At 42.0% G+C, this 27,559-nt stretch overlaps 1 protein-coding gene across 8 annotated transcripts in view; it reads left to right on the top strand.

Annotated features, from left to right (window-relative positions):
* The window catches only part of ADAMTS19 (ADAM metallopeptidase with thrombospondin type 1 motif 19), a 381,231-nt gene that overhangs the window by 133,218 nt on the left and 220,454 nt on the right, over nucleotides 1-27,559 (top strand). For 4 of the 8 annotated variants that reach the window (XR_005600317.1, XM_039544206.1, XM_039544207.1 and 1 more), the window contains exons 1-2: nucleotides 3,232-4,061; nucleotides 6,181-6,797. The exons of the other annotated variants lie outside the window; for them this stretch is intronic. Coding sequence is in view for 3 of the 4 variants with exons in the window: in XM_039544206.1 (XP_039400140.1) it covers nucleotides 3,977-4,061; nucleotides 6,181-6,797 (702 nt within the window). In the remaining variant the exon portion in view is untranslated. Of the gene's footprint in view, nucleotides 1-3,231; nucleotides 4,062-6,180; nucleotides 6,798-27,559 lie in introns of those variants that run through there. 8 annotated transcript variants of the gene reach the window in all.

A 27,559-nucleotide genomic window follows, 5' to 3' on the forward strand; every position in this document is an offset into this window, starting at 1 on the left:
GAATGCTTCAGTTGTCTGCGGGTGCTTTGAGATCCATGGGATGTCCCAAGATTGATCTTGCGAGAATCATGAGGTTAAAAATTCTCAGACCATGGGGAGCAACACCTTGCCCTTTAACCAGAACAGATGACACCTCAGAAACTGGGTGAATATGAACACATGGAGCCAGATCCTCAGCTGGAGTAGGTTGTTAAAGTTTCATTGAAATCAGTGAAGCTACACTGATTTACACCAGCTAAGGAGCTGGTCTATGCAGTTTTTTATATATCTTTAGGGCCTCCCTTCCTCCCCTGCACCTACCTTGCAAAGTTTGCCTATGGAAGGGTATGATTTGGCCCACTGTTTTTATTTAATTTGTCTCTGTAAATTCAATGCAATTCTGTGATAATTATATGCCAGACTGCTGATTCCACTAGTGGCAATTAGAAAACTACAGCATTAAACTGCTCTCAAAGATGAAGAGTAATCTCAAGACTCAAGGGAGCAAAACTGAGTATCTTCAATAATTTTCATTTTACTCTGCATTGTGAATGGAAATTTGATTTTTTTTTAGCCATACATGTACTAAAGATTATAACAAGAATTATGCTAATTTTGTCCCCCTGTTTACTATAATTTTCATGCAGGGATTAAATAGACAATGAAGAATTGGTTTATTAATTTTTTTAAACAAAGAGGAACTATAGGAACGATATTTCATTTAACAAATTTCTCAGTTATTTCTTTAAATAAATGTAGTATTTCTTTTTAGTTTACAGCTACATAGTAAATTACATCCAGCAATATGAAGAAAGGGTTTTTAAGGTAATCATACTATGCTGTGGTATGTGAAACAGGTACTGTGTTGCAGACAGAGTTTTGGTGGACTTGTGAATTGTTAAACTCTTTTGTACAGTATATATGTGGATACATTCACATTCTCTCTACAAAAAAAATCACAGGAGAAAACCACTGTTTTGTTCTTTCAGTTCTTATTCTTTTACATCTAGACTTCCCTCTACTAGTCTTACAGTGACAACAGTTAACATGTGGTGGACTACAACAACGTCTACCAGTATTAACCTATGACCAGACTCTTTGTTAAAACTAATGAACACCAGTAGGAGCTCTGTTTTATAGTGAACTTTTCCCAAACTTAAACATAGAGAACTTCCCCTACATTTTTATTTTAACTATTAAAACAATAAAACACAAAATGAGCCAAGGAAATGTATTGCAGCTTTGTTTTCCTATTTGTAGAATATTTCTTTGAATATTTGAATGTTTGAAATACTCCTATATTGTTTGTTTGTGATAAAGTCAAATATATTAAAACCTCTCACAGTTGCTGTCTCACAATCCCTCTACCTCCTGCAGCTTGTGCTCAAGGGGTCAAATTCTGCTTATGTTACTCACAGAGTTAGTCCTGTTGGCTTCATGGGGGGTTACACACATGAGTAAGGCAAAAAGGATTTGGTCCAAAAGGACTAGCTTAAATTGGAGAAATCCAAAAATTGTTATGCCAATCTGATCCCAGTGTAATAAAAACAAAGTACAACATTGTGTCTTGAGTTCTGGTTACTGTTGATTGGGCGTTAATTTTAAACCTCCACTTTGTGTACTAAACTGTATATACAATATCCCTAGGTCTGATACACTTTAGTACCCTTTCTATATGCTTTTGTTCATTCATACTTCAAATTGCAATTAGTGGTGGAACTTAGGCCACATTCTACAGTACACACTCAGACAAAACTCTCCTGTAATGAAGGTGTTGCCTGTGAAAAGACTGCAGCATTGGGCCTATTAACTAATTGTACTGCAAAATAAAATGTGAAATAATATTTACTCAAGTATCAAAGTTTTACTATAAGAATGTATGTTAAATGTCACATGAATACTAACTTGCACTGACTGAGAAATTCTTTTTTTTAGCTGTTAAATATAAATCTGTCTAGTTTTTACAACCCTCCCTGATTTTTGCTTAGTTTGAAAGTTGGCTCAATTAATTTCCAGCAAAAGATCATTCTCGAGTAATTTTTTCCATAAAACCAAATAACTAATCAAGAATCTTGTTTGGAGGTAGTTAAGAACACACACCCTTCTTGTGCAGCATTTCTTTAGCTATTGAGCACTCAGAGCAGAGATCAGACCCCAAGGTACATTTGGCATCTGTGAAGTCTAAACATGTTTTTTTTATTTGGAGCCTAACAATATGGTGTTGGTTCTTTTTGTTTTAACATCTCTATAGCTGTCAGGAGAAATTCTTGCAACTTTGTAGTTTTCTCTTATCAAAAAGATGTCCTTCCTCAGAAAACTATATTACTCTGTTTTCCCTTAAGGCATAGTCATCACCTTTGACATCCGAAATGGTAGGTAGAACAACAAAGGTTATGATGAGAAATCAGTCTCAGATTTGGAGGTGTTTATCTGTTGATTTTGCAGCTTACCCTGATTTTAGATATTTGTTTTAATATATTACTTGGCTCCTCATTTAATCATTCCTCAGCTGACAGGGATTGGGGTGGGAAGTGTTGGGTTTCCATGGAGAGCTGTGCAGTGGGGGCAAAAAGGGAGTTTGGAATCAAGTTACAAAAAACAGAAATGGTAAATCTTGAGTGCCTTGAATTTGAAGCAAAGGCCTTTTAGGTCAGGGCAGGGGGAAAGAAGGGATACTTTTTTTAAAAAAGTGTTTAGTGTATGTGTAGTGTAGTCTAGTGTGTTTGTGCAAGTATAGGACATGGTGTGAGTTTATCTGTGTGACTGTGGGTGGGTGGGTGTAGCCCCTGTGTGTTCACATAGGAGTTGTGTGTTTAGGACATGATGTGTATTACTCTGTGTGTGTGTGTAGTGTGCTTGTGTTGTCCTAGACAGGGTATACTTTGTGTTTATTTACAATGTGGTGCGTGTGATGTATTGTGTGTGTAAAATGTATAGTGAGGGTGTAATGGGGTGTGTCGATATATAGACTACGTGTGTCTTGTATTATAAGGCTGTGTGACTGGCTGGGAGGTGTGGGTATATGAATATGCACGGTTCTGTGTGGGTGTGTGACGGGCAGCAGGGAGGAGGGGGTGTGTGGAAGCCCTGGAGAATCCCGTGACTAATTGCATTATCTTCCCGCTCCTTGCCTTAACGCTGAAACGCAACTCAAAGGCGTTTGGAAAATCGCTTGGATTGCAGCATTGTGCCCTGGCTCAGCAGCAGCTTCCCCCCTCGGCTGTTCACACTGGAGCAGCGGCGGGAGGCCGGGGTTATACCTGCCTGCTGTACCTCTGGCTTGGGGGCATGCAAATAGTGCTGACCGGAGCAACCAATCGGGAACAAGCTGCAGGAGTTTGGGGGATCCCTCCCTTCCCCTGAATCCACCGCCCCCCGGCCCCACCAGGGGGATTTCAGGGAGAGTTCGCAGCCGCCTGGTCTCAGAGCGCGGTGACCAGAGCCGGGGCACATGCTGCCTCCTCTTCTCCCGGTGCTGCCTACAGCTCTCGCCTTCTCGCCGCTTGTCCACCGCTATCCCCTCTTACTGCTGTGCAGGGTGACACGCTCTGCGCACAGATAAGTCTCTCTCTCTCTCCTTCTCTGCTTCTGCGTGTGCTGCTCCCTCTCCTTTCTAGGACACCCTCTCGACTCTCCAACTGGCCTCTGCTTCTCTGCTGGCTTGGAGGTGGTTTCACTCCGGCTCTGCCTTCTCCTCCGGCTGCCTCCTGTAAATCAGAAAATAGACTCATCAGATAATCCACCAGGGAGCTGGGGAGCTGCTGCAGATTTTAATACGACTCCACTTCTTCCCCCTCCCTTCTTCCCCGCCTCCCACAAACTCGGACATACACCCTGTGAAGAGGCAGCAACTTGCAACCCACAACCATACAAAGAACTGGGGCAGTTCAGGGCACAACCCATTCAGGACAGGCAGCAGCAACAGAAGCCAATACACAGGAATAAATAAAGAGTGTGAATAAGCTGCTCCCTCGGTGTGTTTGGGACAGTGAAGTGGATGGAGAAGAAAACGGGGATGCGACTGAGCCACATTTGCTGCATTTTTTATCAGCTGTGTTTCCTATCAAATGGGATCATTTCAGGTAAAATTATCCCTTTCTTTGGCGCTCATTTCTGTACTTTCCATAGCATGGGATTAAAAGAAGGAGAGGAAAATCCGTGGTCCAGCATGTTACTGCTGCTTTCTTCTCTTATTTGTAGCCAACCTGTGCACATTACTTTGCAACTAATCAGTACTGTATGAAGGATCTGGTAGCATATATATCAATAACATATGTATATATGATCATATGGCACAGAGTGATTTCCCTGTTTATAGTATGTGTGTGTGTGTTACATAGTATTCATAATATTTATATGTGTGTATACTACTATTAATAATGTTTGTGTGTATACACATTATGAGGAGAACATTATTCATAGTGTATGTATGTAAAAATTATGAATAACTATATATAAATATGTAATATAAAATATTCACACATAGAGCAATTCATAGAATCATAGACATGTAGGGCTGGAAGGGACCTCAAGAAGTTATCTAGCCCATCCCCCTGTGGTGAGGCAAGGTTAAGTATATCTTAAGTGTTTCTGAAATGTGGCCACATGCGGCCACCAGGGACTTTTCTTGCAGCCACAGCCTTCTGAGCAGTGATGGGGGAGGAGGGAATGGGACGGGACAAAGCAGTGGTCCCTCCCCGAGGGCCACCAGCAGGGGTGGGACCCTGCTTCCCTTTTGGAGAGATACATGCTGGAGAAGGAGGCAGCTAGTGAGTTACCCAGCTTCCTGGGGACGTAGAGTTGGGTTCCAGCCCTGGGGTGGCAGGCAGCAGGCTCTGGCCACAGGCTCCAATGGCTGGCTGTGGGGCTCAGCCCCCAATTCTCCTGGTCCCCGCTGCCTCCACTGGCCCGTCTTGCATTCCCCCCATCCCCTACTTCCCCCCCTACCGATCTCCCCATCCAAGGCTTAATTTGTCCCTGGTCTTGCCAGGACTGAGTAAGTCTGCTGTTATAAAAAGTGATATTTGTATGTTTGTTAATATCACTTTTCACACCAACAGACTTATTAGCTTGCAAGTCTTTTTTAAAAAGCAACCAAAAAAAGGAAAAAGAAGCAACAACAAAAAAGACAAGAACCTGCAGTGCACCTTATAAGTGTTTCTATTCTGTTTAGGACCTATAAAAAAGAGAGACAACTGTACATTATTTTTATTATTGATTCTGCAAAAAAGATTCAATAAATTACAATGATGTGGACATGTGCATATATTTTTTTCCTAAAGTTCATTAACTAGGAAAAATTGTCAGCGCGGCCACCAGCAAGAGTTGGTGGCTGCACTTCGAGGCTACCAAAACATTTGGTCTGAGAACCCCTGACTAAAATGTATATGTACATACATAATGTACCCACAGACTCAGCTGAATATGTTCTGTTGAGTATTTCATGCAACGTGATAATTTATATATCATATATACATATAGCTAATAATAAAATCATTAATCATAAGTAAAACCATTAATAATAATAATAAATAATAATAAAGTCATTAATATTCTGTGATAATGATGGAGGTTTTATTGTTGCATGTATGTGTGCGTGCACATGTGTTGTAAGCATATGCATTTGGCCGTGGTATGTTGTAATGATATATAGAATCACAGTCAGTCTTAAACATAGCTCATCAAATACATGTCAAAATGTTCATGACATTTTTCTCCCATTTGTTTAATTGAAATAGCAAATTTGTTGACCAGTCTACAGTTGGTTGAAAAACAGGATAACATTTTCATGGAACTTTTGACACTTGTTTTCTAAATGCCATTTTTTTTTGTCCAGCTATAGGAGGTATTTATTAAAGAGAACAACTACAGACACAAACAATAGTTTCCACACAGTTCCCGTTCCAGCTTATCTCCCATGTTTACCAGGGACCACAGTTCCTGTCTGGAACTCCTAAACAATACAGAGACATCTAGTGGCTGACTAATATACTGCAAGAAAACATATTGTGGGCAAGGTACAGGGGGGTGAGGGGAAATGGGACAAGGTTGTGCTTTGTGTCATGCACTTGTTGGTTAGGAGCACTGGCTGTAGTCAGGGGATACTGGCATATATGTGTGTTCACTGGCATGAGTGGTATGCAGTGGCATGTGCAACACTGTTTTGTGGCATATGCTGTTATTTGTCTGGCTTTCCTGCAGGTCTGCATGCATCAGGAGACTCCGAGGAGTGGGAAATCATCTTCCCAGCACTTTGGAGCAGAGGCCAGCAGGAGCCTGCTGGAGGCAGTGGTGGTGGAGGCAGCTGCAGTACTGATCCCAGCTGTGGAAACAGCACCAGCAGCAGCACCAGTGATTCTGCTACACCTAGCCAGGTGGCAGGCAGCTCCCGTGAGGTCCGCTCAGTCTCCTCCCCGGTAGACAGACAACCACAGCCAGCTGGGGAGGTAGCAGAGGAGGAGGAGGATGCGGAGGATGAATACGAGTCTCAGGAATTCTATCACTGGTCTCCTCATCCTCAGGGATCTGGCGCTGCTTCTCAGTTACCGCCGCCACCTTCCCCACCACCGCCACCACCGTCAGAGGATGGGGATGAGGTGTTGCTGAGGATCCCGGCCTTTGCCCGGGAGCTCTACCTGTTGCTCAAGAGGGACAGCCGCTTCTTGGCACCTGGCTTTGCAGTGGAGGAGCGGCTCAGGGATGAGGGGAAAAGCCCCCCAGGCGCTTCCCATTCTCAGCCTGAGAGAGCCTGTTACTACAGTGGCACTGTACTTCGTTACCCAGGCTCCTTCGCCTCTTTCAGTACCTGTGTTGGATTGGTAAGGCAGGCCCTGCATGCAGGCAGTAACATCCCAATTCCCATTCCAGTCCCATCACTGTCTCATCCTTCTTCCTATTCCCATCCTTCTCCTATAGCCTTCTCTCATATCCCATCCCTGTCCAGTTGAATTCCACCTCTATTCGTCACCTCATCCCTAATCCTAGTCCCCTCCACACATTCCATCCAGTCCTATCCATATCTGTGTCCTGATCATCCCATCTCTGTGTCTGTTCTACTTCCCAGTCCCATTCCTCCTGCTTCCTAATCTTATTAGTCTCCTATGCTCTTCTTTCTCCACCTCCTGCTCATCCCTCTCCTTAATCCTAGCCTGTTCCTCAATCTATTTCCATACTTATCCCCATGCTCACCCATCCTCCTTCCCCCAGTGGCATCCATAAACCTCCTACTCTTCATCCTCATCTCATCCCTGGCCTCCTCTTCCCTATCTTGTTCTTCCCCCATCTCTAATCCCATCCTCTTCTACATCCTTATATTTATACTGACACTCCATATCTTGTTTCTCATCTTCATTCTGGTTTATCTTTCCCTTGTCCCATTCCCCTTCTTATCCCTCTCTGTCCTCATCCCCATACCTGGCATTACTAGGAATGCACCCTCTTCTTTCCTTATTTCCACCCATAAAAATACATAATGAATATGTGTGTACAGGGGCAGCTCTAGCTTTTTGCCATCCCAAGCATGGCAGTCAGGCAGCCTTCGGTGGCATGCTTGTGTGAAGTCCCCGGTCCCATAGATTTGGCAGAATGCCTGCGGGAGGTCCGCCAGTCCCGCGGCTTCAGTGTACCTTCAGTGAAATGCCGCCGAATCCGCGGGACCGGCGGACCTCCCGCAGGCAAGCCGCTGAAGGCTGCCTGACCGTCGCCCGCTCAGGAACTGGCAGGGTGCCCCCCCACGGCTTGCCGTCCCAGGCACGCGCTTGGAGCGCTAATGCCTGGAGCCGCCACTGTGTGTGCAGTAGAAGTGTTAACACAATCAAACCATTGTGGTGAGTTTCACTTTAGAGACATTGGACCTGATTCTCCTCTCAGTGACGCTGTTTTTATGTGATGTGAATTTAATGACCTCCTAGTTTACACCAATGTGAGGTCAGAACCAGGCCCATTGACAGCAGCAATATTGCTTCTGATGAACTGAAATCCCAGGATACCTAGGGGAGGGTGGAGGGACTTCAGGCAGCTGGGATGATGTAAAACCCTGGCCAGATTTAAAACAAAAGCAATTATTATTCTCATTATAGGGCCTTTATAGAGCATCATAAATGTATACGCCTGCAGCACTTTACAAAATGTGGAATAAAAACAGAACTGCTGAAGAGAGTCAGCAATATCCAAACTCTGCCTGTTTTTGTGGCTTGATGGGTGTCAATCCATGCAACTATAGCACAGCTATGCAAAACTCATTGGATTCATTCCAAAGTTACCTATCAAACCAGATCCATGATAGAGTCTCTGAGGTTTGCCAAATTTTCATGCAAAATTAGCAGTTTTGTATGGTCATGATGTGAAATCATGTGAAATGTAGAGAATGTGAGTGCATTTTACTTTGCCTCTTTGGATTTGTTCAAACACAAAACTCAAACTGAAACTGATGGGGGAATTTATTTGGATTGATACCAAATAAAATAGTTGTATGCACTTCTGCAGAATAAAACTGCCAAGTTTCACACAGTTCTAAGTGGTTGGAATCTAATTAATGATATTTTGTCAGATTTTCCAAAGTACAGTAGTGGAATTAATTGGGGAGGAACATTCTCAAAGTCAATTGATGGTGATCTGAAAGTCATCAGTAGGCTTTTAATACTCTGAAAATGCATTTGATTTAGGAGCAGTAGTGTTCCTGCTGACTGGACTTTTCACAGGTGTTTCAGTTTACCCTTGAATGTGTGCATAGACTAAGCATGCATGCACTCAGATCATGTGCTTTGTTTTGGCAAGGAGGTTATGGGGTGAGGATGAAAGAAGTACTGGATGCAAGAGAGGAGCATAGGTGTAAGGGGGAGCAGTAGCTGCTGGGCTGGATGGCCCTTCCCATACTCCAATCTCTTGAAGTGGGGGAGGGAGTTCTCATTTACATATTCATAGATGCTAAGGCCAGAAAGGGGCCATAATTATCACCGGAGAGTAGGCTGATCTACATAACACAGGCTATAGGATTTCACCCAGTAATTCCTGTATCCAGGGGCAGCTCCAGGCCCCAGCACGCCAAACGCGTGCTTGGGGCGGCATGCCGCGGGGGGCGCTCTGCCGGTCGCTGGGAGTGCGGCAGGCAGGGTGCCTTCGGTGGCATGCCTGTGGAGGGTCCGCTGGTCCCGTGGCTTTGGTGGACCTCCCCCACGCCTGCAGGAGGTCCACCAGAGCCGCGGGACCGGCGACCGGCAGAGCGCCCCCTGAGGCATGACGCCGTGCTTGGGGCGGCGAAATGTCTAGAGCCACCCCTGCCTGTATCAAATCCATAAAATCTGGTTGAACTAGAGCATCTCTTTTTAGGAAGACATCTAATCTTGATATAAAGAGTTTAAGTGATGAACAATCCACCACAATCCTTGGTAAATTGTTCTAATGATAAATATCTTCACTGTGAAAAATGTTGCTTTATTTCCATTCTAAATTTGTCCATCTTCAACTTCCATCTAGTCTTTTTCCTGCTAATGATCATTAAGAAGAAAACATAATCATAAAGACACTGAATATTATTGGGCAAAGAACAGGACACCACTAGAAATGCTATCATCTGATAATGATTTTCCATTAAGAATTACTTTTTCATTTCTATCGATTAGCCTGTTTTTAATCCATTTAATATGTGCTACATTTTGTATAGTGCTATTTTTTATTGGAACACTGTGTTGTACTAAGTCAAAGCCTTTCAGAAGTTGAAATATATTATGTCAATCTTGTAATCTCATCAGAAAACAGTACTGAGTTTATTTGACAAGACCTGTTTTTCATAAAACCATGTTGACTGGTAGTAATTCTATTAGTATCATCTTTTAATTATTTTCTGATTGCATGCCATGCAATGAAATTCCCCAGGATTGAAATTTAGCTAATTGGTCTATAGTTACCTGGGAAATTCTTTTTTTACTCTTTCAAAAAACAATGTGATGCATTAGCTTTTTTTCAGTCCTCTTTCTAAACTACCTATCTTTCTGACTTATGTGGCCCACTGCACCTTTTTATCTGACTACCTTCCGGTAAATTAGAGTAAATATGATACTTAAACTCTCACTCTTCCTGTAGGAAAAAGTTGTAATGGTGGAGATATTTTTAAATAATTATTTGTACATTTAAGTAGATCAGGTTGATTGTGTATGTTTGTGATGGGCTAATAAGAAAAAGTTAAGTTGAAGAAATGGGTTTGCATTTGGGTTCTGAGCATTGTGAGGTCTGGCACAGAGGTGCCCCCAGACATTTTTCACATTGTACGAACAACTGAATCACTGTCACTTTAACTTAGCATAGTGCCACTCAGGTTTGGCTTGGACCCCCTCAAGTGTGATGATGGGTTGCTGGGCCAAATTTCAGTGAGTGGTGTTTTGACCCAGTTTGGTAGTTTGAAATGCCACTCAGTTTTGGGGCCCTCTCAAACTGGGGGTCTGGGGCAAACTGCCTCTTTTGGCCCCACCTCCAGGCAGACATGCCCTTGCCCGTGATATACTCTGTGCATAATGTGAATATATGGCTGTGGGTTCCGCTGGTCTTGCACTGAGCAGCAGATATTTGGGAGGGAGGAAACAGGGGCTTTCCTGGCTGGATCAGTCTCAATTCTGAGCTTTCACTGTTTCAGTAAGTTTGAGGAATGTTGAGAGTACAGAAATCTAGGGTTTCACTTCACTGTCCACAACCTGTTGAGATGTTTGAATGCTTTGTTAGTGCTGGCTTTTATTTTAGTCACATTCTGAGTTGTGTGTGCTTGTGCATGCAACAGGGTTGTCAGAGGGCCAGGTGGTCTAGTGGATAGCACATCCAGTAGACAGCCTCGCCCCTCAGCAGGACAGCTTTTCAGTCCAATTCCTCACCCTGGTATGGACTTTGTTTCACGTTGTGTTTTCAGTGTCCTCGCCCTCTCCTTACCAGAGAGGTGAGTGGGGTGGGAATGAAGCATATGCCCCTCATACAGAAGGGGCAATTGGTAGGGGAGTTTGGCCCTCCCACTTCACTGGGCTCCAACCCAGGGACCTATGAAAGCCAATCAGGGTCCAGCACCTTGGAGTGCCCTTGGAGTTACCTTGCCTGGGTCACTTCCTACCATCTGTCATGCCCCTCGGCTCCAAGTCCAGTGTAAGATAGCAAAAGAAAAAACAACTAAACCTTCAGCCCCAGCCAGGCTGAACATGAAGACCTATTCCTCACAAAGAGGCTTCTTTGGCACCCTTATTCAGGAGCCTTCAGTGTAGTTCCCTCTTTCTCCTCTCTGCTGAGCTGAGGCGCTCATAAGAATGGCCCTACTGGGTCAGACAAAGGGTCCATCTAGGCCAGTATCCTGTCTTCCTGTTTTAATAGCCTCTCTAATCTCCCTGAGAATTTCACAGTCACTATCACCATCTTGGTCAGGTGGTCAGTAATATATCCCTACTGCTATATTCTTATTATTAGAGCATGGAATTTCTATCCATAGAGATTCTATCGTACAGTTTGATTCATTTATGATTTTTACTTCATTTGATTCTACGCTTTCTTTCACATATAATGCCACTCCCCCACCAGCACGACCTGTTCTGTCCTTCTGATATATTTTGTGCCCTGGTATTACTGTATCCCATTGATTATCCTCATTCCACCAAGTTTCTGTGATGCCTATTCGATTAATATCCTCATTTAATACGAGGCACTCTAGTTCACCCATTTTATGATTTAGACTTCTAGCATTGGTATATAAGCACTTTAAAAACTTGTCTCCTTTTAGCTGTCTGCCATTACACGACGTAATTGAATGGGACTCTTTTTTTACTTGACTATTTCTGATCAGACCCTGCCTGTATTTGATCATTTTCCATCCTCTCGTCCTTATTAGGACATAGAGATTCTCTATTAATAGATTCTCCACACCTGTTAGCTTTCCCCCAGCCCCTAGTTTAAAAACTATTCTACAACCTTTTCAGTGTTAAGTGGCAACAATCTGGTTCCATTTTGGCTTAGGTGAAGCCCATTCTTCCTGTATAGGCTCCCCCTTTCCCAAAAGTTTCCCCAGTTCCTAATAAATCTAAACCCCTCCTCCCTACACCATTGTCTCATCCATGCATTGAGACTCTGCAGTTCTGCCTGTCTAACTGGCCCTGCACATGGAACTCAGAGAATGCTACCATGGAGGTCCTGGACTTCAATCTCTTACCTAGCAGCCTAAATTTGGCCTCCAGGACCTCTCTCCTATCCTTCCCTATGTCACTGGTACCTTCATGCACATAAGTCTATCTAGATGTCTCGAGAGATCCACAACCTTCACATCAGGCAGGCAAGTCACCATGCAGTTCTCCCGGTCATCGCAAACTCAGCTATCTATGTTTCTAATGATTGAATCGCCCATTACTAATACCTGTCTATTCCTAATAGCTGGAGTTCTCTCCCGCGGATAGGTATCCTTAGTACGAGAGGATACCACAACATCATCTGGAAGGAAGGTCCAAATTATGGGATTGTTTCCCTCTGCTCCCTTTTTAAGCTTCTTGTCCAATTGGAGCATGCTCCCAGGGTTGGAGGGGCAGGGCTACCTGAGCCCAATCTTGTTCTTTAACCCTTTCAGACCCATTGTGGGGTTTGGACATGCCATCACAGTGCATCATCCTCCATTGCTTTGGTACATGTCCTATAAATATTCATAGGCTATTGTCACCCTATAAAGTGGAATTTTAACAGCTTGCTTTTTTCCTGCTGATTTAGCTTTTTCGTGTCTAATGTATACAATATCTACACAGTTTACACGATAAATGAAATTACTTAATTTATAGTTTCTAGAAGTGGATAGCTAGAAAAGATACAGAATCTTCATAGAAAGTACAAAAAAGGCCTTGAGTAAAATTTATAAAAGTGCCTAAATCCTAAGTTCTAATGACTTTCAAGCAGACTTAGATTTCTAGGTGCCTAAAGGCCAAGTTTACAAAGATATTTAGATGCCTAAAGATGCAGATGGGCATCTAGTGGGATTTACTAAAGTACATAAGCCAGTTAGGCACCTAACTCCCATTGAAAGTCACTCACATAGGCCTTTTTGTAAATTTTAACCCTGGACTCCAAGGGGAGTCAGATTGAGTCTTATGTGTGTTGAGGACAGTCCAGCCACCTATCCCACAATTATTAAAGATCCTCTGTACAACTTTTGAAATGTTCTCTGTCTTCTTTTCAGTGTTGGCATTTAAAATGTCATCTTGTCTCCCACTTTAAAACTCTTTTAAGCAACCAACACCTGCACTTTCTGTGAAGATCCAATATCTCCTTACAAAGTAACTTCAAAAGTATGTAAACTGTGCAGATATAGTGTATATCAGGGGTCGGCAACCTTTCAGCAGTGGTGTGCCGAGTCTTCATTTATACTCTCTAATATAAGGCTTTGTATTTTAATGTTTTTTAGAAGGTCTCTCTATAAGTCTATAATATATAACCAAACTACTGTTATATGTAAAGTAAACAAGGTTTTCAAAATGTTTTGGAAGCTTTATTTAAAATTAAATTAAAATGCAGATCTAATCAGGTTAGTGTGATCCTTGCCCTTGCTTTTTGTTGCTGAGTTTTCCAATGTCTGGCACGTATTTAGATACTTTAAGCTGGATACAGGCTTCTGAGTGATCACTTGTTAACCAGCTCCGAGAGGGAGAGAGGACATATTTCATGTGTGAAAATACCTGTTCACACAGGTATGTGGATCCAAATGCTGAAAGCATTGCAAATGCAATTTTCTTCAAACAGTTAAATTTCACTGGCAGGGACGTCCAGCAGGTCAGAATAGAGGCCCCATGATCTCTCTCGGTAGCTGCGAGTGTGCTCCGCAGATCCACAAACTTTGAGGTCCACAATTCTGAGCTTTTTAACTGAATGAGTTGCATTTCAAAATCTTCAACAGCCATCCACTGAAATACAGACAAATCCAAGTCGCTTTCATTGAACTTTTCATGTTTAATTAGAAAAGAAAGTATTGGGCCAAATCGCTGGAAATCTTGAAATCTGTCAGAAAATTCTGATTCCAGTTCTTGCATGTACTTTCCAATCTCATCGACATTGACAGTGCAACGTGTCGATAGCTCTTTTATGAGTTGGAAGTAGCGGAAAGTAGAAGTCTGAAAATCCCTTGAAAAAAACTGCTAGTTTCACAACAAATGCTTTCCAGGCTTCATAAAGATCCAGAACTGTTTGCCCTGCACCCTGGAGACAGAGGTTGAGTTTGTTTAGGTGAGCGGTGATATCAGTTAGAAACATGAGCTTACATAGCCATTTGTCATCCAGTTCGGGGTAGTTTTTGTTCTTTTTCCGACAAAAAGGCTTTGATTGTATCAAAATAGTTTACAAAGCGCACCAAAATATTGCCACAACTTAGCCAACGAATGTTGCTGTGAAGTGGGATGTCGTTATAAGCACCGTCCATCTCTTCTAGCAGTGCTTGAAATTGTCTGTAAGTCAAAGCAGATTGAGCAACAAGGAAATTCACAATTCACACCTCTGCATTCATCACATTATTAAGATCAGAATTAGAAATTTTAGCACACAGGTTTTCTTGATGGATGATACAGTGAAATTTTACTGTCGGATGGCCAATTTGATCTTCAAGTAACTTTACAAATCCCTTCTGTTTTCCGACCATGGCAGGAGCACCATCTGTTGTCACACAAAATATTTTTTCTGGTGTCAACTCCTCGTTCTTCAGAATGGTTTACAAAACTTTCCAGTATATCTGCCCCCTTTGTTGTGTTATGCAGGGGTTTTAGGAAACACAGTTCCTCTTGGATTTCTTTGGAAGCACAATATCTTGTAACAACTGCGAAATGTGGAATGTCGTTTATATCCACACTCTCATCAACTGCAACACTAAACACTGCTGTGTCTTTCAATGCAGTCATCTGCTTTTCCTTAATGTTTTCTGCCATTTCACTTATGCGTCTCTCAACTGTTCTGGCAGAGATGGGCAGTTCTTTTATTCTAGATATGATTGTATCTTTATTTGGCAAATCATTGAACAAAATCTCCAAACTGCTGAGAAAATTTTTTTATATATTCCCCAACTGTAAACGGCTTTTCGTTTTTTGCAATGCACTGTGCAATCTTGCAACTTCCTTCTGTAGCTTGATTTTTACTTACACTTAAGCTTTTAAAAACACTGCTTTGCTTCTCATAGGCTGCTACTGCCTTGTTGATTGATTCAGTCTTGTCTGCTTCATCAAGAAAGGTTTTTTCGTGCTTCGTTTCAAAATGTCATCGAACACTTGATGTGCGACAAACAACACTTTCATAACAGAAAGCACAAATAGCACGGTCCTTCTTTTCAATAACGTCTTCTCAAATGTGTCTGTCCAAGCAGGCTGAAATGACCGGACATCTAGCTTCACTTTCTTAGGAGCCGCCATTTTGTCAAATGTTCCCTTCAACTCTCAGTGGGAAAAACAAATGGCGATAGAAGGCAGGCACAAGGTCAAACGCAGTGTGGTCTGAGATAAGCAATTTTAAGATGGGGGTGCTGTGCTGCACCCCATCTTGCCTCATGTGCAACCCTCACTGTCCCAGGCTGGGGACAGTGGGCCGCAGCGGGGAGGCTGCAGAGCACTGATTCAAGGCCGGGAGCAGAGCCCAGGGTGTCCTGCTGGGACTCCAGGCCAGAAAGCAGGCTGAGCAAGGCTGGAGATCCAGACCCCGGCTGGCAGGAGGTCAGCAGCTGGAACCCCAGATCGGCAGCTGAGGTGAGTGGAGCTGGAGGCTGGTAGGGCTGAGCAGGGCCGGAGGCCTGGACCCTGTCTGGCAGGAGGCCTGCACAAGGTGAGTGGGGCTGCGGCAGGGGGGACTGAACAGCTCAGCCCGCCCTGCTCTGGGGGTTTCCACCGCCGGCTCCTGCCAGCCGGGGTCTCAGCCCACTGCCAGCCTGGGGTTCCTTCACCCAGGCCAGCAGTGGGCGCTGAGTGGGACCAGTGGTGGGACCCCGACTGGCAGGAGCTGGCGGCGGAAACCCCAGAGTGGTGGCAGGCTGAGCGGCTCAGCCCGTGCCGCGTGCCATCAAAAATCAGCTTGCGTGCCACCTTTGGCATGTGTGCCGTAGGTTGCCAACCCCTAGTGTATATAGTAAGCTGAAAAAATGCTAACTGTTGTCAATGGAGGTCTTTTAATGGGAATTGAATTAGACCATTGCAGTCAAATTCAGACTGAAAGTGCCTAACTTCATTGAGCTGCATATCCTATTAAGGAAACGTGCCTCAAGGGATAGTTTTTAACCAGAGTGAAAACCCAGATGGAACTGAAAAATATCTGGGTTGTCCAGGGCCTGAAGTAGTAGCAATGTCCTCTGTAGAACCTCAGAGTTCACTGTATCAAGAGTGGCAGCCATATACATTGTCTGACTGTTTACTTTCAAAAACAAGAAAATTCAGATTGCTTTGGAGTTTAAGTAGGGTTTTTTTTAAGTGTGTTGTGGGAAACAGCATTCATGTTCAGGGAGGATTACTCTAAAGAGTTTTCTGGTTGTATACTTAAGGCTCAATTATTCATCTCTTAGCCCGAATAGTAATTCTTCACATAAGCATCCTTATTGATGTCAATGGGACTACTCGTGAATGCTACACAATTAATGGGTTGCAGAATCAGGCCCTTAATGAATCGTGCCTACTTCTTGCTTCTGTTTTGACTCAGCATTTGAAATGGAACAATGAACTGAACATTCCTGAACACTTGTAATATTTTATTTTAATTGTTAATATAAATCAAGTTATAATAGGTGGCTTACTTACTACAGTTAAATCATGCATGCTTGAGAAAGAGAATTGTATGGATTTAGAACAAAGAAACTGACTGATAGTTGTCTGCTGTTAGCCCTGTCTGCCCTACCACCAAAGTCAATGTATGTTCAGCGAGCTCCCAGAAGGAGCTGCACTGCAGCTTTTAGCATGGCCAGTCCATCTCCTACACCCCAGCACAACCTCCTTTCCAACTGTCGCTACAAAGAAGTGCATCTAATTTTCATTTGTGTAGCGGCAAATTTTTTAGGTACCACTGTAGGACTGAGCATAAGTGGAGGTGGGAGGGTTATTTTCTGTATTTTAATTTTATTGATATTTTTATTCTCCTCGTGCCTTCCACAAAGAGAAAACAGATGGGGAAAGGGTTGGCTTGCCTTATCCTTCCAAGGCTACAGGTAGGGGATGGGATATATTTGTGCTGTCAGGAGCAAACATACTGAGTGAGAGTGGGAGTATGCTGCCAACTATCTTTGCAGCCACACTATCAATTGCAGTGCTGCTTGCAAGGGTGCCTCCCTCACCAAGGATGCATGGAGTTCTATACTAGTAGGAGGAAAATACTATAGGATTGACTTACTGTAGAGAAACTTTTCAAAAGTAGTCCACAAGGATCCATATTTTAATCAAAGTTGAAGAAAACAAAATCTACAGTAATGATAATGATATTTTGAAACATTCTTCTTGGCGATTAAGGGCCTGATCCAGTTTCCTCTTGAAATCAATGGGAGTTTTTCCAATGATTTCAATGGCATCTAAATAAATTAGCCTTTACTAGAAGAAGGGTAGGTTGACTCCTAGTCTTTTCTCAACCCTCATTGCCTCATACAACTAAAGTATTTCAAACCATGATCAGCAGTTTTATGTGCAAGTAGCCACAGATTACTCTAGCTTTTCATACACATTTATGGGTCATACTCCAAAGTAAGACTGCCCGCTTCTGAGATCCTTATAGTGAGTAGCAATTAGTTCAATAATTTTATGACAGCAAGCCAAGTAGGAAATAGAAAATCTGATTGGTTTATTACATACTGACTGTAACTTCTGATGGGAACAGTCCTACTTAGAATATTAAAACTTTATAAGACTGAAAGACATTAACATGCCAAGAAATATAATACACATATCTTCATTAGATTATAGAATTTCTATCTGGAATTTTACTATAATGATTAAAAAGTTAAGATCCCTTTGGAGGTTGTATAAATTAGAATTTTTACTTATAATATGTGTTGCAGGTTTTTCTGATGGGTATTCTGATTTAGAATTAGTATGTGGGAGATATATAATTAGTCTGAAATATTTATGGCTTAGATTGTTAAATCTTTTTCTAATTTTAAATGGGGTGTGTAAACTTAGTTAGGACTCAGTATACAGGAACCCTGAAAACTGTGTACAGTTATTTTGTATCCAGCCATTTTGACTGCTTGGGCTCTATAAACTAATGTCTCAGAACAAACTATGAAGTTGCTTAAATAAAACATTTAGTAATCAAATAAACATGAGTGACAGTTTTTCTAAAATCATGTATTCAGCCAGACTCTAGGGGTTCAGTCTTGAGCCTGTTCTCAGATTATCTTGCTTACTGCTTTCCTACTTGAAGCTGGCCCCAGGGTCAGTACTTCAGACCTTTTTAAATTGTGGAATACAGTACTTAGTTTTATTATTACTGTGATTATTTGAATCAGCTGTAGCAGTGCCTAATAGCAGCAATAGTCTAGGAGTAACTGGCTGTTTAAGGGTTAAGCAGGCTTTTTCTAGATCAAACTGACTTCCCCCTAAGGTTAAGGTAGAGTCTTCATGCATGAGTCTGATCAATGGGTTGAAAACCTAACCTATTTTCATGTCATTGGAAAACATAGCTTATTTTCCAAACTTTAGCAATGTTGCAGTTACACTGCACTATTCAGTTATCCACTGAACCCCTTAGATGGATGCTTTTTTTTTTTTTAATAGGGATTTGGAGGAAAATGATCATTTCTATTCTGCTCTGGGGAAGGGTAGAAGACAGAATGCTGCAACAATTTAGAGACAAGGGGGAAGAGAAACTCAGTACAGTTCATGGTCCATTTGACATACACGTGCACATGGTTGACAGAGCAGAAGTGGGACTATACAATTAATGTGAATATCCTTAAGACCTTGGAGGGAATGGAAGTATGAAATGGAGCGCACAGATCTCCTCCTCTGGGAGATCTGCTCTCAGAGAGCTCCAAGAGAGAGAACAAAATCAAACAGCAAACAAATCCTTAAGATCCCTTCTTCATAAAACCTATGCTGACGGGGGGGGGTGCGGGAAGCTACATGATTCTCTGGAGGCTAGTTCATTTAAAAGGGTAAACTTAACTATCCTGTCACATCTCACATGGTTCTCCTAGTGCCTCTATGTAATTCTGTTAAACAAGTAAAAACATTGATGGGAGGGGTAGGAGCAGGGGTGGGAACTGGATCCCTTACTGAGAGGTCACAGGTTCACAGAACTTTGTTTTGTTTACTTTAACTTATCATTTATTTGTGTTTTAAACATCTTTAAACAGACTATCAGATTTGTCATCAGTAGAAGTAGTCTAGGTGGGACATCAATGGAAATGTCAAATCTAAACAGAAAGCAGACCCACTCAATCTGTTTGGGAAGTGGGTTTCCTCACAGAAAACCATGAGCAATGCTAGGAAGATACTGTAAGATGGAGACTTGAGCTTCAGTGCCTTCTATAAAACACAGGAACCAATGGACTTTATATAGGTACTCATGCAAGAATATCCAAATGGCCATAGCGGAAACAAAAATTACACTTGATCAGTTACATGTGCTGTTATCTGTATGCACATATGGATTACACTGAAATGGAGGAGACAGAGAATGTAAGAAAACAGGATAGTAAATCTGTACAGCTGGAATCTGGCATATTTGTGTAATCAAAACACTGTCTGAAGTCAAATGCCACTGTGTAGTATCTGAACAGTCATGAAAGAGATTGCCTGCCCCCACCCTTTTTTTTTTTAAAGGAATCAAAATTGGCAGGTGGTGATGTTTAAAATGTTTAACTTGTCTGACAAGAGTGCAACAAGAATGATCTATTTAATATATAAAAGATTGGAACATTTTGTTTTTTGTTTTGTTTCTTGTGCTCTGGTACTGAAGTGGTACATTAGTCTCTCCTGCTACTCAAATGCACCTTTTTAAATGAAGGGAAAAAATTGTTTTGTACCTAGCAAAGCTCTTGATGTGTCATAATGATAGGGAATGTACCTTTTAAAAGCTAGATGGCACAGCATCTGTTGAATTAACATAAAGATGCAAAATTTAGGAAATTTGATTTAGAACAAAACATTTTGAACCATAGTCATCACTGAATGTTTCCCTTTCATTTAAATATTTTGCTAAGACCCGAGAGTTGATGGGATAAGATGGGAAAAGGATTACATAAGTAACCCAACTATGCATGAATAATTCCTTTGTCTCCCTCCCAGACCTTAGTAGATCATATATTCACTCAAATTCTGACAATTTCTTCACCTTTGCTATACTGGTTTATTTATTTATTTATTTGGCCAAATTTGATTGGTGATTCCAAGGCCCCATTGATAATTGCTTTGATGTTCTTCAAAAGAAGTCAGGCCTCAGCAAGATATACCCTTTCTGATGAATTTGAGAGTTAAAATATTTTTTCTTCTGAAAGATGCTTTATTTTTTAAAATAAAATTAGGAAAAGTATTACAAAGCACGACAAAGTATTACAATGAGTGAATCCTTGTGAAATTATGAAACCTCTTTTGCAGGATAAAGAAGTGAGAAGTTGAGTCAAAAATTGCAAAGTAGTAGACGATAAGGCCATTATTTCAAATCTGAAACAAAACAAACAAACAAAAACACTCCAAGCCTTGGCCCAGATAGTTTTACAGAAAAATTCCTTAAGAAGTGTGAGAGAAAGAGGACTAAGTCCATCCTTGGTGTAAATCTGTTTGGTTTAGTGGAATTATACTTGTGTGCTTAGGGATCACTTTCTCGAAAACTTGCTTTGTTGACTAGGATCTCATTTAAAATACAGCTTGTATATTCCACAGTGAATGAGTCAGGAATCTACTGAATTATAGTGGTGTGCTCTATATATTGCCAACTCATGATTTTTTAAAATGAGTTTTGCAATATTTAAGGGTTTTTTTAAAGCCCCAGCTCCTGGATTCATGTTCTTTAATAAGAAGCACAGCCTCCATTTAAAAAGGATGATTCTAGCCCTCATGACTGCACAGAAAAGCTTGAAAATATAAACCCAAAAGGCTCAAAAAGCAGGAAGCAAAGACCCAAAACTGCTTATTTTTTAAAAGCTCATAATATTTAAGCCAATTTCATGATTTGTGGCCTGACTAATGATTTTTGAATATAATCAATACTGCCCTATGGCTGTAAAGATACCTATCAGTTTGAGATCTGGTGTAGTGATGTTTGCTTGAATCAGCACACAGCCTGAAAGGGTAGCTCTGGAGGTGGTGTGAACGGCCTGTATTTATTTAAGTATTTAGCATTTGCCTATTCGCAGAGCTAATCAATAGCATCTATAGGGGCAAAGTGGAGCTCGTGGAGCCCAGTGCTGAATTTGGTTGGCAGGCACTCCTCAACAATGTGTACTATTGTTTGATCTGCACCACAGCTATAGTTTGCTTTGTTTTGAAAGCGCCAGTGGTGCTGGTTGCCTGCACAGAGGCCTTGCCCAGTCCGGAATTGGTTAAAAAGGGCCCACTGATGACATGGCAGGTCGAAGCCGGGTAGGCGAACAGTAGAGTCTGTGATAAGGAATTGATTGGTGGTTGATGATAAAGACCAGTCTTCCTGCCACAGGGGCTCTGCTGTCACATCCTGGCATGACAGCCTCGACCACAGTGGGTGTGATGAAAGATGTGTAGGACTAAAAAGGTTGTGAACAAGGGTAAGCATGGGTTGGCATGTATCTTCACAAGCAGCTTGCCATCTGCAGTCTCCCTCCTATGTAATGGGGGGAGCAACGTGGCTCAGAACTGGAAGCCATGGAAGATGAGTTGGACAGAGTTCCTGTGATGATGCATATAGTTGAGTTGAGTTGCACATCAACAAGTTTGGTGTGTGCCGACTGACTCCATACTAGCACACAGTACTCTGCTATTGAGTACTAGATGGCCAGGGCTGAGTCCTTAGGGATGGAGTATCTGCTCCACATGAAGAACCTGCCAGTTTGCTGAGAAGGTTGTTGTGTGTCTTGACCTTTGCTGCTATCTTGCTCAGGTGGCTTTTGTATGTCAGTGTTCGGTCGAAGGTCACGCTTAAGTAACCTGGGTATGCTTCATGCTTCAGCCTGTGGCCATTCATTATGATGTTCAGTTCCCTCTTAGCATTGGCGTGATGGAGGTGTAATGTGCTAGAGACTGTCTTGCTGATACTAGGCTGAAGGTGCCATGTCTTGCAGTAGGTTGCTAGGTTTGCAGTGTTGTCACTCAGTCTTCTCCAGCTCAGCGAAAGTTGGATGGAGCAGATATCATCTGCATAGATGAACTTCCATGGCTGGGTTGGTGATAGGTAATTGATGTATAGATTGAACAAGGTTGGGGCTAGAACAGACCCCTGGGATAACTCATTCATCTGTTTTTTCTGAACCAAATTTCATCTGTTTTCTTACCCACATGCACCTTGAACTGTCTGTCTTGGAGTAGCAGTTTGGTGGCATCAATAACCCGTAATGGGAGGATTCTTGATATTTTAACATGTAGATCTGTGTGCCAGCTGCAGTGAGGTCAAGGAAAATAGAGCCCGTGTTCAGATTTCTTTGAAAACTGTTTTCGATTAATGTGCAAGTATTTGGTTGCATGTGCTTTGACCTTGTCAAAAGCATGCTTGCTCAACATTCAAAATGTTCTCCACGGTGTTATTCACTGTAAAATTAGGCACTCTAGAACCTTGAGAGACACAGAAAGCAGCAGTATGGGGTGGTAGCTTGATGCCTGGTTTGGGTCTTTACCAGATTTTGGAAGGCCGATGACTTTTGACATGTGCCAGATTTTCAGCAGTCTTCCTGCCAATAGCAGGTGTGTGGGCCAAGGAACTGTGGAAGGATGTTATCATAGGTGGCAGTGGTGCCAGACTTGATGTTATGTAGCACTCTGTCCAGCTCTGGAGCTGTGAAAGGTTCAGGTCAAGCTCCGGATTTGTGCTGCCTGTGGAAGACTCCCCTCACTCTGGATTTGATTCTTCACTTCTTTTTCCAGGGATGTCTTTCATTAACTATTTCACTGCTGATCAAAGTCTGTCAGAGAGAAGAGGGATGACAATCAAGTGATGTCGTTATATGCAGAGCATACAATAAATAAAAATCTGCACAAAATACTGAATAAATAGCATCTCATTTTGGTATTTTACGTGGACAGTGCTTGGTGGTCTTGCTAGTGGGGGAGCGGCACCTCTGTTGCTACCTTTTTAATTTCAGTAGTGCACCTTAAAGATTTCCCTTTCCTTAAAGCTGCAAGGAGAGGAGTTTTAATTTTAATATTTAAAATACGATGATATTCTGTGCTGTACCAAGGCATTCATTAGTCATCATGGCTGTTGGATAGTCTGTCATGTCTTGTTGATATCAGCTCTAGTGATGTATAGGTGAAAGGTCTCTGAGATTTAAAAAGTACTATTTGGAAGAAAAGAACTCCTAAGACAGTTTCCTGTGTTAATAATGGAACCATGCATATAAGATGATAAACCTATATCATAACATTAGTTACTAATAATACATCTATTTGCATGTAAGTGAATACAAGCTGAATTTTTGGAAACAGACATAAATTTAGTTTAGTTTAGTAGCAATTGGACATCTAACTTAATGAATGCCAGTGGAAATGAGGTAGGATTAGAGGCTAAAATAGAGAAAGAACAAGTTAAAAATTACATAGACAAGTTAGATGTCTTCAAGTCACCAGGGCCTGATGAGATACCTCAGGAGTTCAAGGAGCTGACTGAGGAGATATCTGAGCCATTAGCGATTATCTTAGAAAAGTCATGGAAGATGGGTGAGATTCCAGAGGACTGGAAAATCGCAAATGTAGTACCAATCCATAAAAAGGGGAATAAGGACAACCCAGGGAATTATAGACCAGTCAGTTTAACCTCAGTATATGTAAAAATAATGGAGCAAATAATTAAGCAATCAATTTGCAGACACCTAAAAGATAATAAGGTGATAAGTAATAGCATGGATTTGTCAAGAACAACTTGTGTCAAACCAACCTAATAGCTTTCTTTCCCAGGGTACAAGCCTTGTGGATGGGGGGAAGTGGTAGATGTGGTATATCTTGACTTTAGTAAGGCTTTTGATATTCTCTTGCATGACCTTCTTATAAACAAAGTAGGGAAATACAACATAGATAGAGCTATTATAAGTTGGGTGCATAACTGATTGGAAAGTCATTCCCAGAGAATAGTTATCAGTGGTTCACAGTCATGCTGGAAGAGCATAATGAGTGGGGTCCCACAGGGATTGGTTCTGGGTCTGGTTCTGTTCAATATCTTCATCAATGATTTTGATAATGGCATAGAGAGTACACTTATAAAATTTGTGGTTGATACAAAGCTTGGATGGGTTGCAAGTGCTTTGGAGGAGAGGATTAAAACTGAAAATGATCTGGACAAACTGGAGAAATGGTCTGAAGTACGTAGGATGAAATTAAATAAGAACACAGTACTCCACTGAGGAAGGAACAATCAGTTGCATACTTACAAAACGAGAAATGTCTACCTAGGAAGGAGTTCTGCAGGAAGAGGCCTGGGAGTCATAGTGGATCACAGGCTAAATATGTATAATATTGTTGCAAAAAAAGCAGACATCATTCTGGGATATTTTAGCAGGAGTGTTGTAAGCAAGACATAAGCATAATTCTTCTGCTCTACTCTGTGCTGATTAGACCTCAACTGGGGTATTGTGTCCAGTTCTGGGTGCCACATTTCAGCAAAGATGTTGACAAATTGGAGAAAATCCAGAGAAGAGCAAGAAAAATGATTAAAGGTCAAGAAAACATGACCTATGAGGAAAGATTGAAAAAACTGGCTGTGTTTAGTCTGGAGAAGAGAAGACTGAGGCGGAACATAAGTCTTCAAGTACATGAAAGGTTGTTACAAGGAGGAGGGAGAAAAATATTCTCTTTAAGATATTAGGATAGGACAAGAAGCAATGGGCTTAAATTGCAGCAAGGCTAGTTTAGGTTGGACATTAGGAAAAACTTCCTAAGCATTGGAATAAATTGCCTAGGGAGACTGTGGAATCTCTACATTGGAGTTTTTTAAGAGCCGGTTAGACAAATACCTTTCAGGGGTGGTCTAAATCAGTGGTTCCCAAACTTGTTCTGCGGCTTATGCAGGGAAAGCCCCTGGCAGACCGGGCCGGTTTGTTTACCTGCCGCATCCGCAGGTTCGGCCGATCGCGGCTCCCAGTGGTCGTGGTTGGCTGCTCCAGGCCAATGGGAGCTGCTGGAAGCAGCGGCCAGCGCATCCCCTGGCCCGCGCCACTTCCAGCAGCTCCCATTGGCCTGGAGCAGCCAACCGCGACCACTGGGAGCCGCGATCGGCTGAACCTGCGGACGCGGCAGGTAAACAAACCGGCCCGATCAGCCAGGGGCTTTCCCTGCACAAGCCGTGGAACAAGTTTGGGAACCGCTAGTCTAGATAATACTTAGACCCAAGTGCAGGGGAATGGTCTAGAAGATCTCTTGAGGTCCCTTCCAGTCCTACTATTCTATGATTCTATAATTACATTATATTTTTCTTGGGTCTACCAACACTTCAGTCAGAATTATTTTCTGAATGAGTTTTACATCCAAAAATGTAGAAATATGTTCAAAACTGACTTGGGAAGTGATTCAGTTTCTAATTGATTTTCCTCCAACAATTGCATATGTTCATTTTATGACCTCAGCTGTGCTACTTTGGACTCTCATCAGCTCTCACAAGCTAAGTTGGGTCAAGCCAGGTCAATACTACTAGGATAGGAGAAATCTAAGGAAAACCCAGGTACTGCTAAAAGTAGTGCTAATGATTAAGCAGATGGCACTCTTTTTTGAGGGGCAGTATTGAGCAAAAGCCCCAGCATGAAGTTTAAAGGTGCATTGGGTGTGGAAGGTGCCGTTTCGTACGTAAAATGTAAATCTGAGGTTCAGTCCTAGATAAAAAATCTCATTGCACTTTTGTAAGGGAACGGGTGTTTGATTAGTCCACTTGTACTGAATTCAAAGTAATCATGGTAATTAACTGTATTTTAATTCAGTAACCAGGATGTATTGCATGAAGTTTATAGTAATTCAACTGAGGCGATGGGAGATGGGAAAAAAACTTGTTTCTTAAGGAGGTGATTGCTATTTTGAGAAACTTTGCAATGGATGATTGGCATTTTTAGCTTGTGTGTTGCACAGAACATAAGGTGTGGTGTTATACAAATTCACTCTCTCATACCTTACTCCTTAATTGTAATTTGTTATAAAAATTTTCTGCAAAGATTCTATGAATGCAGAAATCCCCATTTTAGCTTTCACATGTCCACCCACAAGTCTTACAAGAAACTCCTCTGTTTATGGGCTGTTTTTTTCAGAACTACTGAGCACTCATAACTGAGTTTGAAATCAGGGGACTTGAAATTTGTCCCTAACTGGTTGTGTCACTCTGAGGCATACATTAAGATGTGGACCCTGTCATGGGGTGACTGGGTGATGCTCTGGAACTACTCCATATGAAGCCACTCAGGACTCTGGGGGAGTATGCCTCCTCTCTCTGAGCATACTGTCTCCAGGGCAAGAAGCTTACACAGCTTTGACCTTCCTGGGTCTGACCTCAGAGCATTCAGTATCCCCTTCCAGCATACACAGACCATATCCTATCATGCTTGCCATCTAAGAAGACAACTGTCCTGGTGGGTGGGGTAGATAAATAAATTTTGTATGTTCATTACAATTTTTCTGGTTCTGAGTAATATTCCTAGTAGCTTTGTCCTGTTTCCTCCTGATTTGTTTCAGTAATTTAGAATGTAGCTAAATAGTTCTAATGATAGTAACTTCTCAAATACCTTTATATTCTTTATGATGAAAAATATCTATTAAAAAGATGGGGTAATATAATGTTGTTTGCATTTGGGACAATGGTCTATAAATGGGGCACATAGATTAGGGCCCTGCCAAATTCACAGACCATGAAATCTGATCTCCATGAAATCTGGTCTTTTGTGTACTTTTACCCTATACTATACTCTTTTATACTATGGAGTAAAAATATATACAAGTACACAGCGTTTCTCAAATTGGAGGTGGCACTGCTTTCAGAGCTGGGTGGCTGTACAGCAGTGGCTGCTGACCAGGAACCCAGCTCTGAAGGCTGCACTGCTCCTGGTGCTCTGCCCTCAAAGCTCGGCATCCGTCTAGCAGCTGCCGTGCTCCAGCGATCTAGTTCTGAAGGCAGCGCAGAAGTAAGGGTGGCAATACCATGTCCTCCCCCCTCCACAATAGCTTTGCAACCCCCTTTTGGGTCAGGACCCCCAGTTTGAGAAATGCTGACTAAAGGGCTATACATGTTTATATTTTGCCATTTTCCAATACACATTCATGCTTTGTTACAACTCCATGAAATGTAAGATTTAAATATCTGAAATCATGAAATTCAAGATTTTTAAAATGCTATGACTGTGAAATTTACGAAAGTGGACCATGAATTTGGTAGGGCCTTAACATAGATGGGAGGAAGGCATCCCTTTTGACACATCTTTTGGTTCATCTACATGTAGACAAGTCTTGTTTCACACTTTAAAGTGACTAGTCAAACTGTA

This window comes from Mauremys reevesii, linkage group 6, assembly GCF_016161935.1.
Source record: "Mauremys reevesii isolate NIE-2019 linkage group 6, ASM1616193v1, whole genome shotgun sequence".
In the NCBI taxonomy this organism is placed as follows: domain Eukaryota; kingdom Metazoa; phylum Chordata; order Testudines; family Geoemydidae; genus Mauremys; species Mauremys reevesii.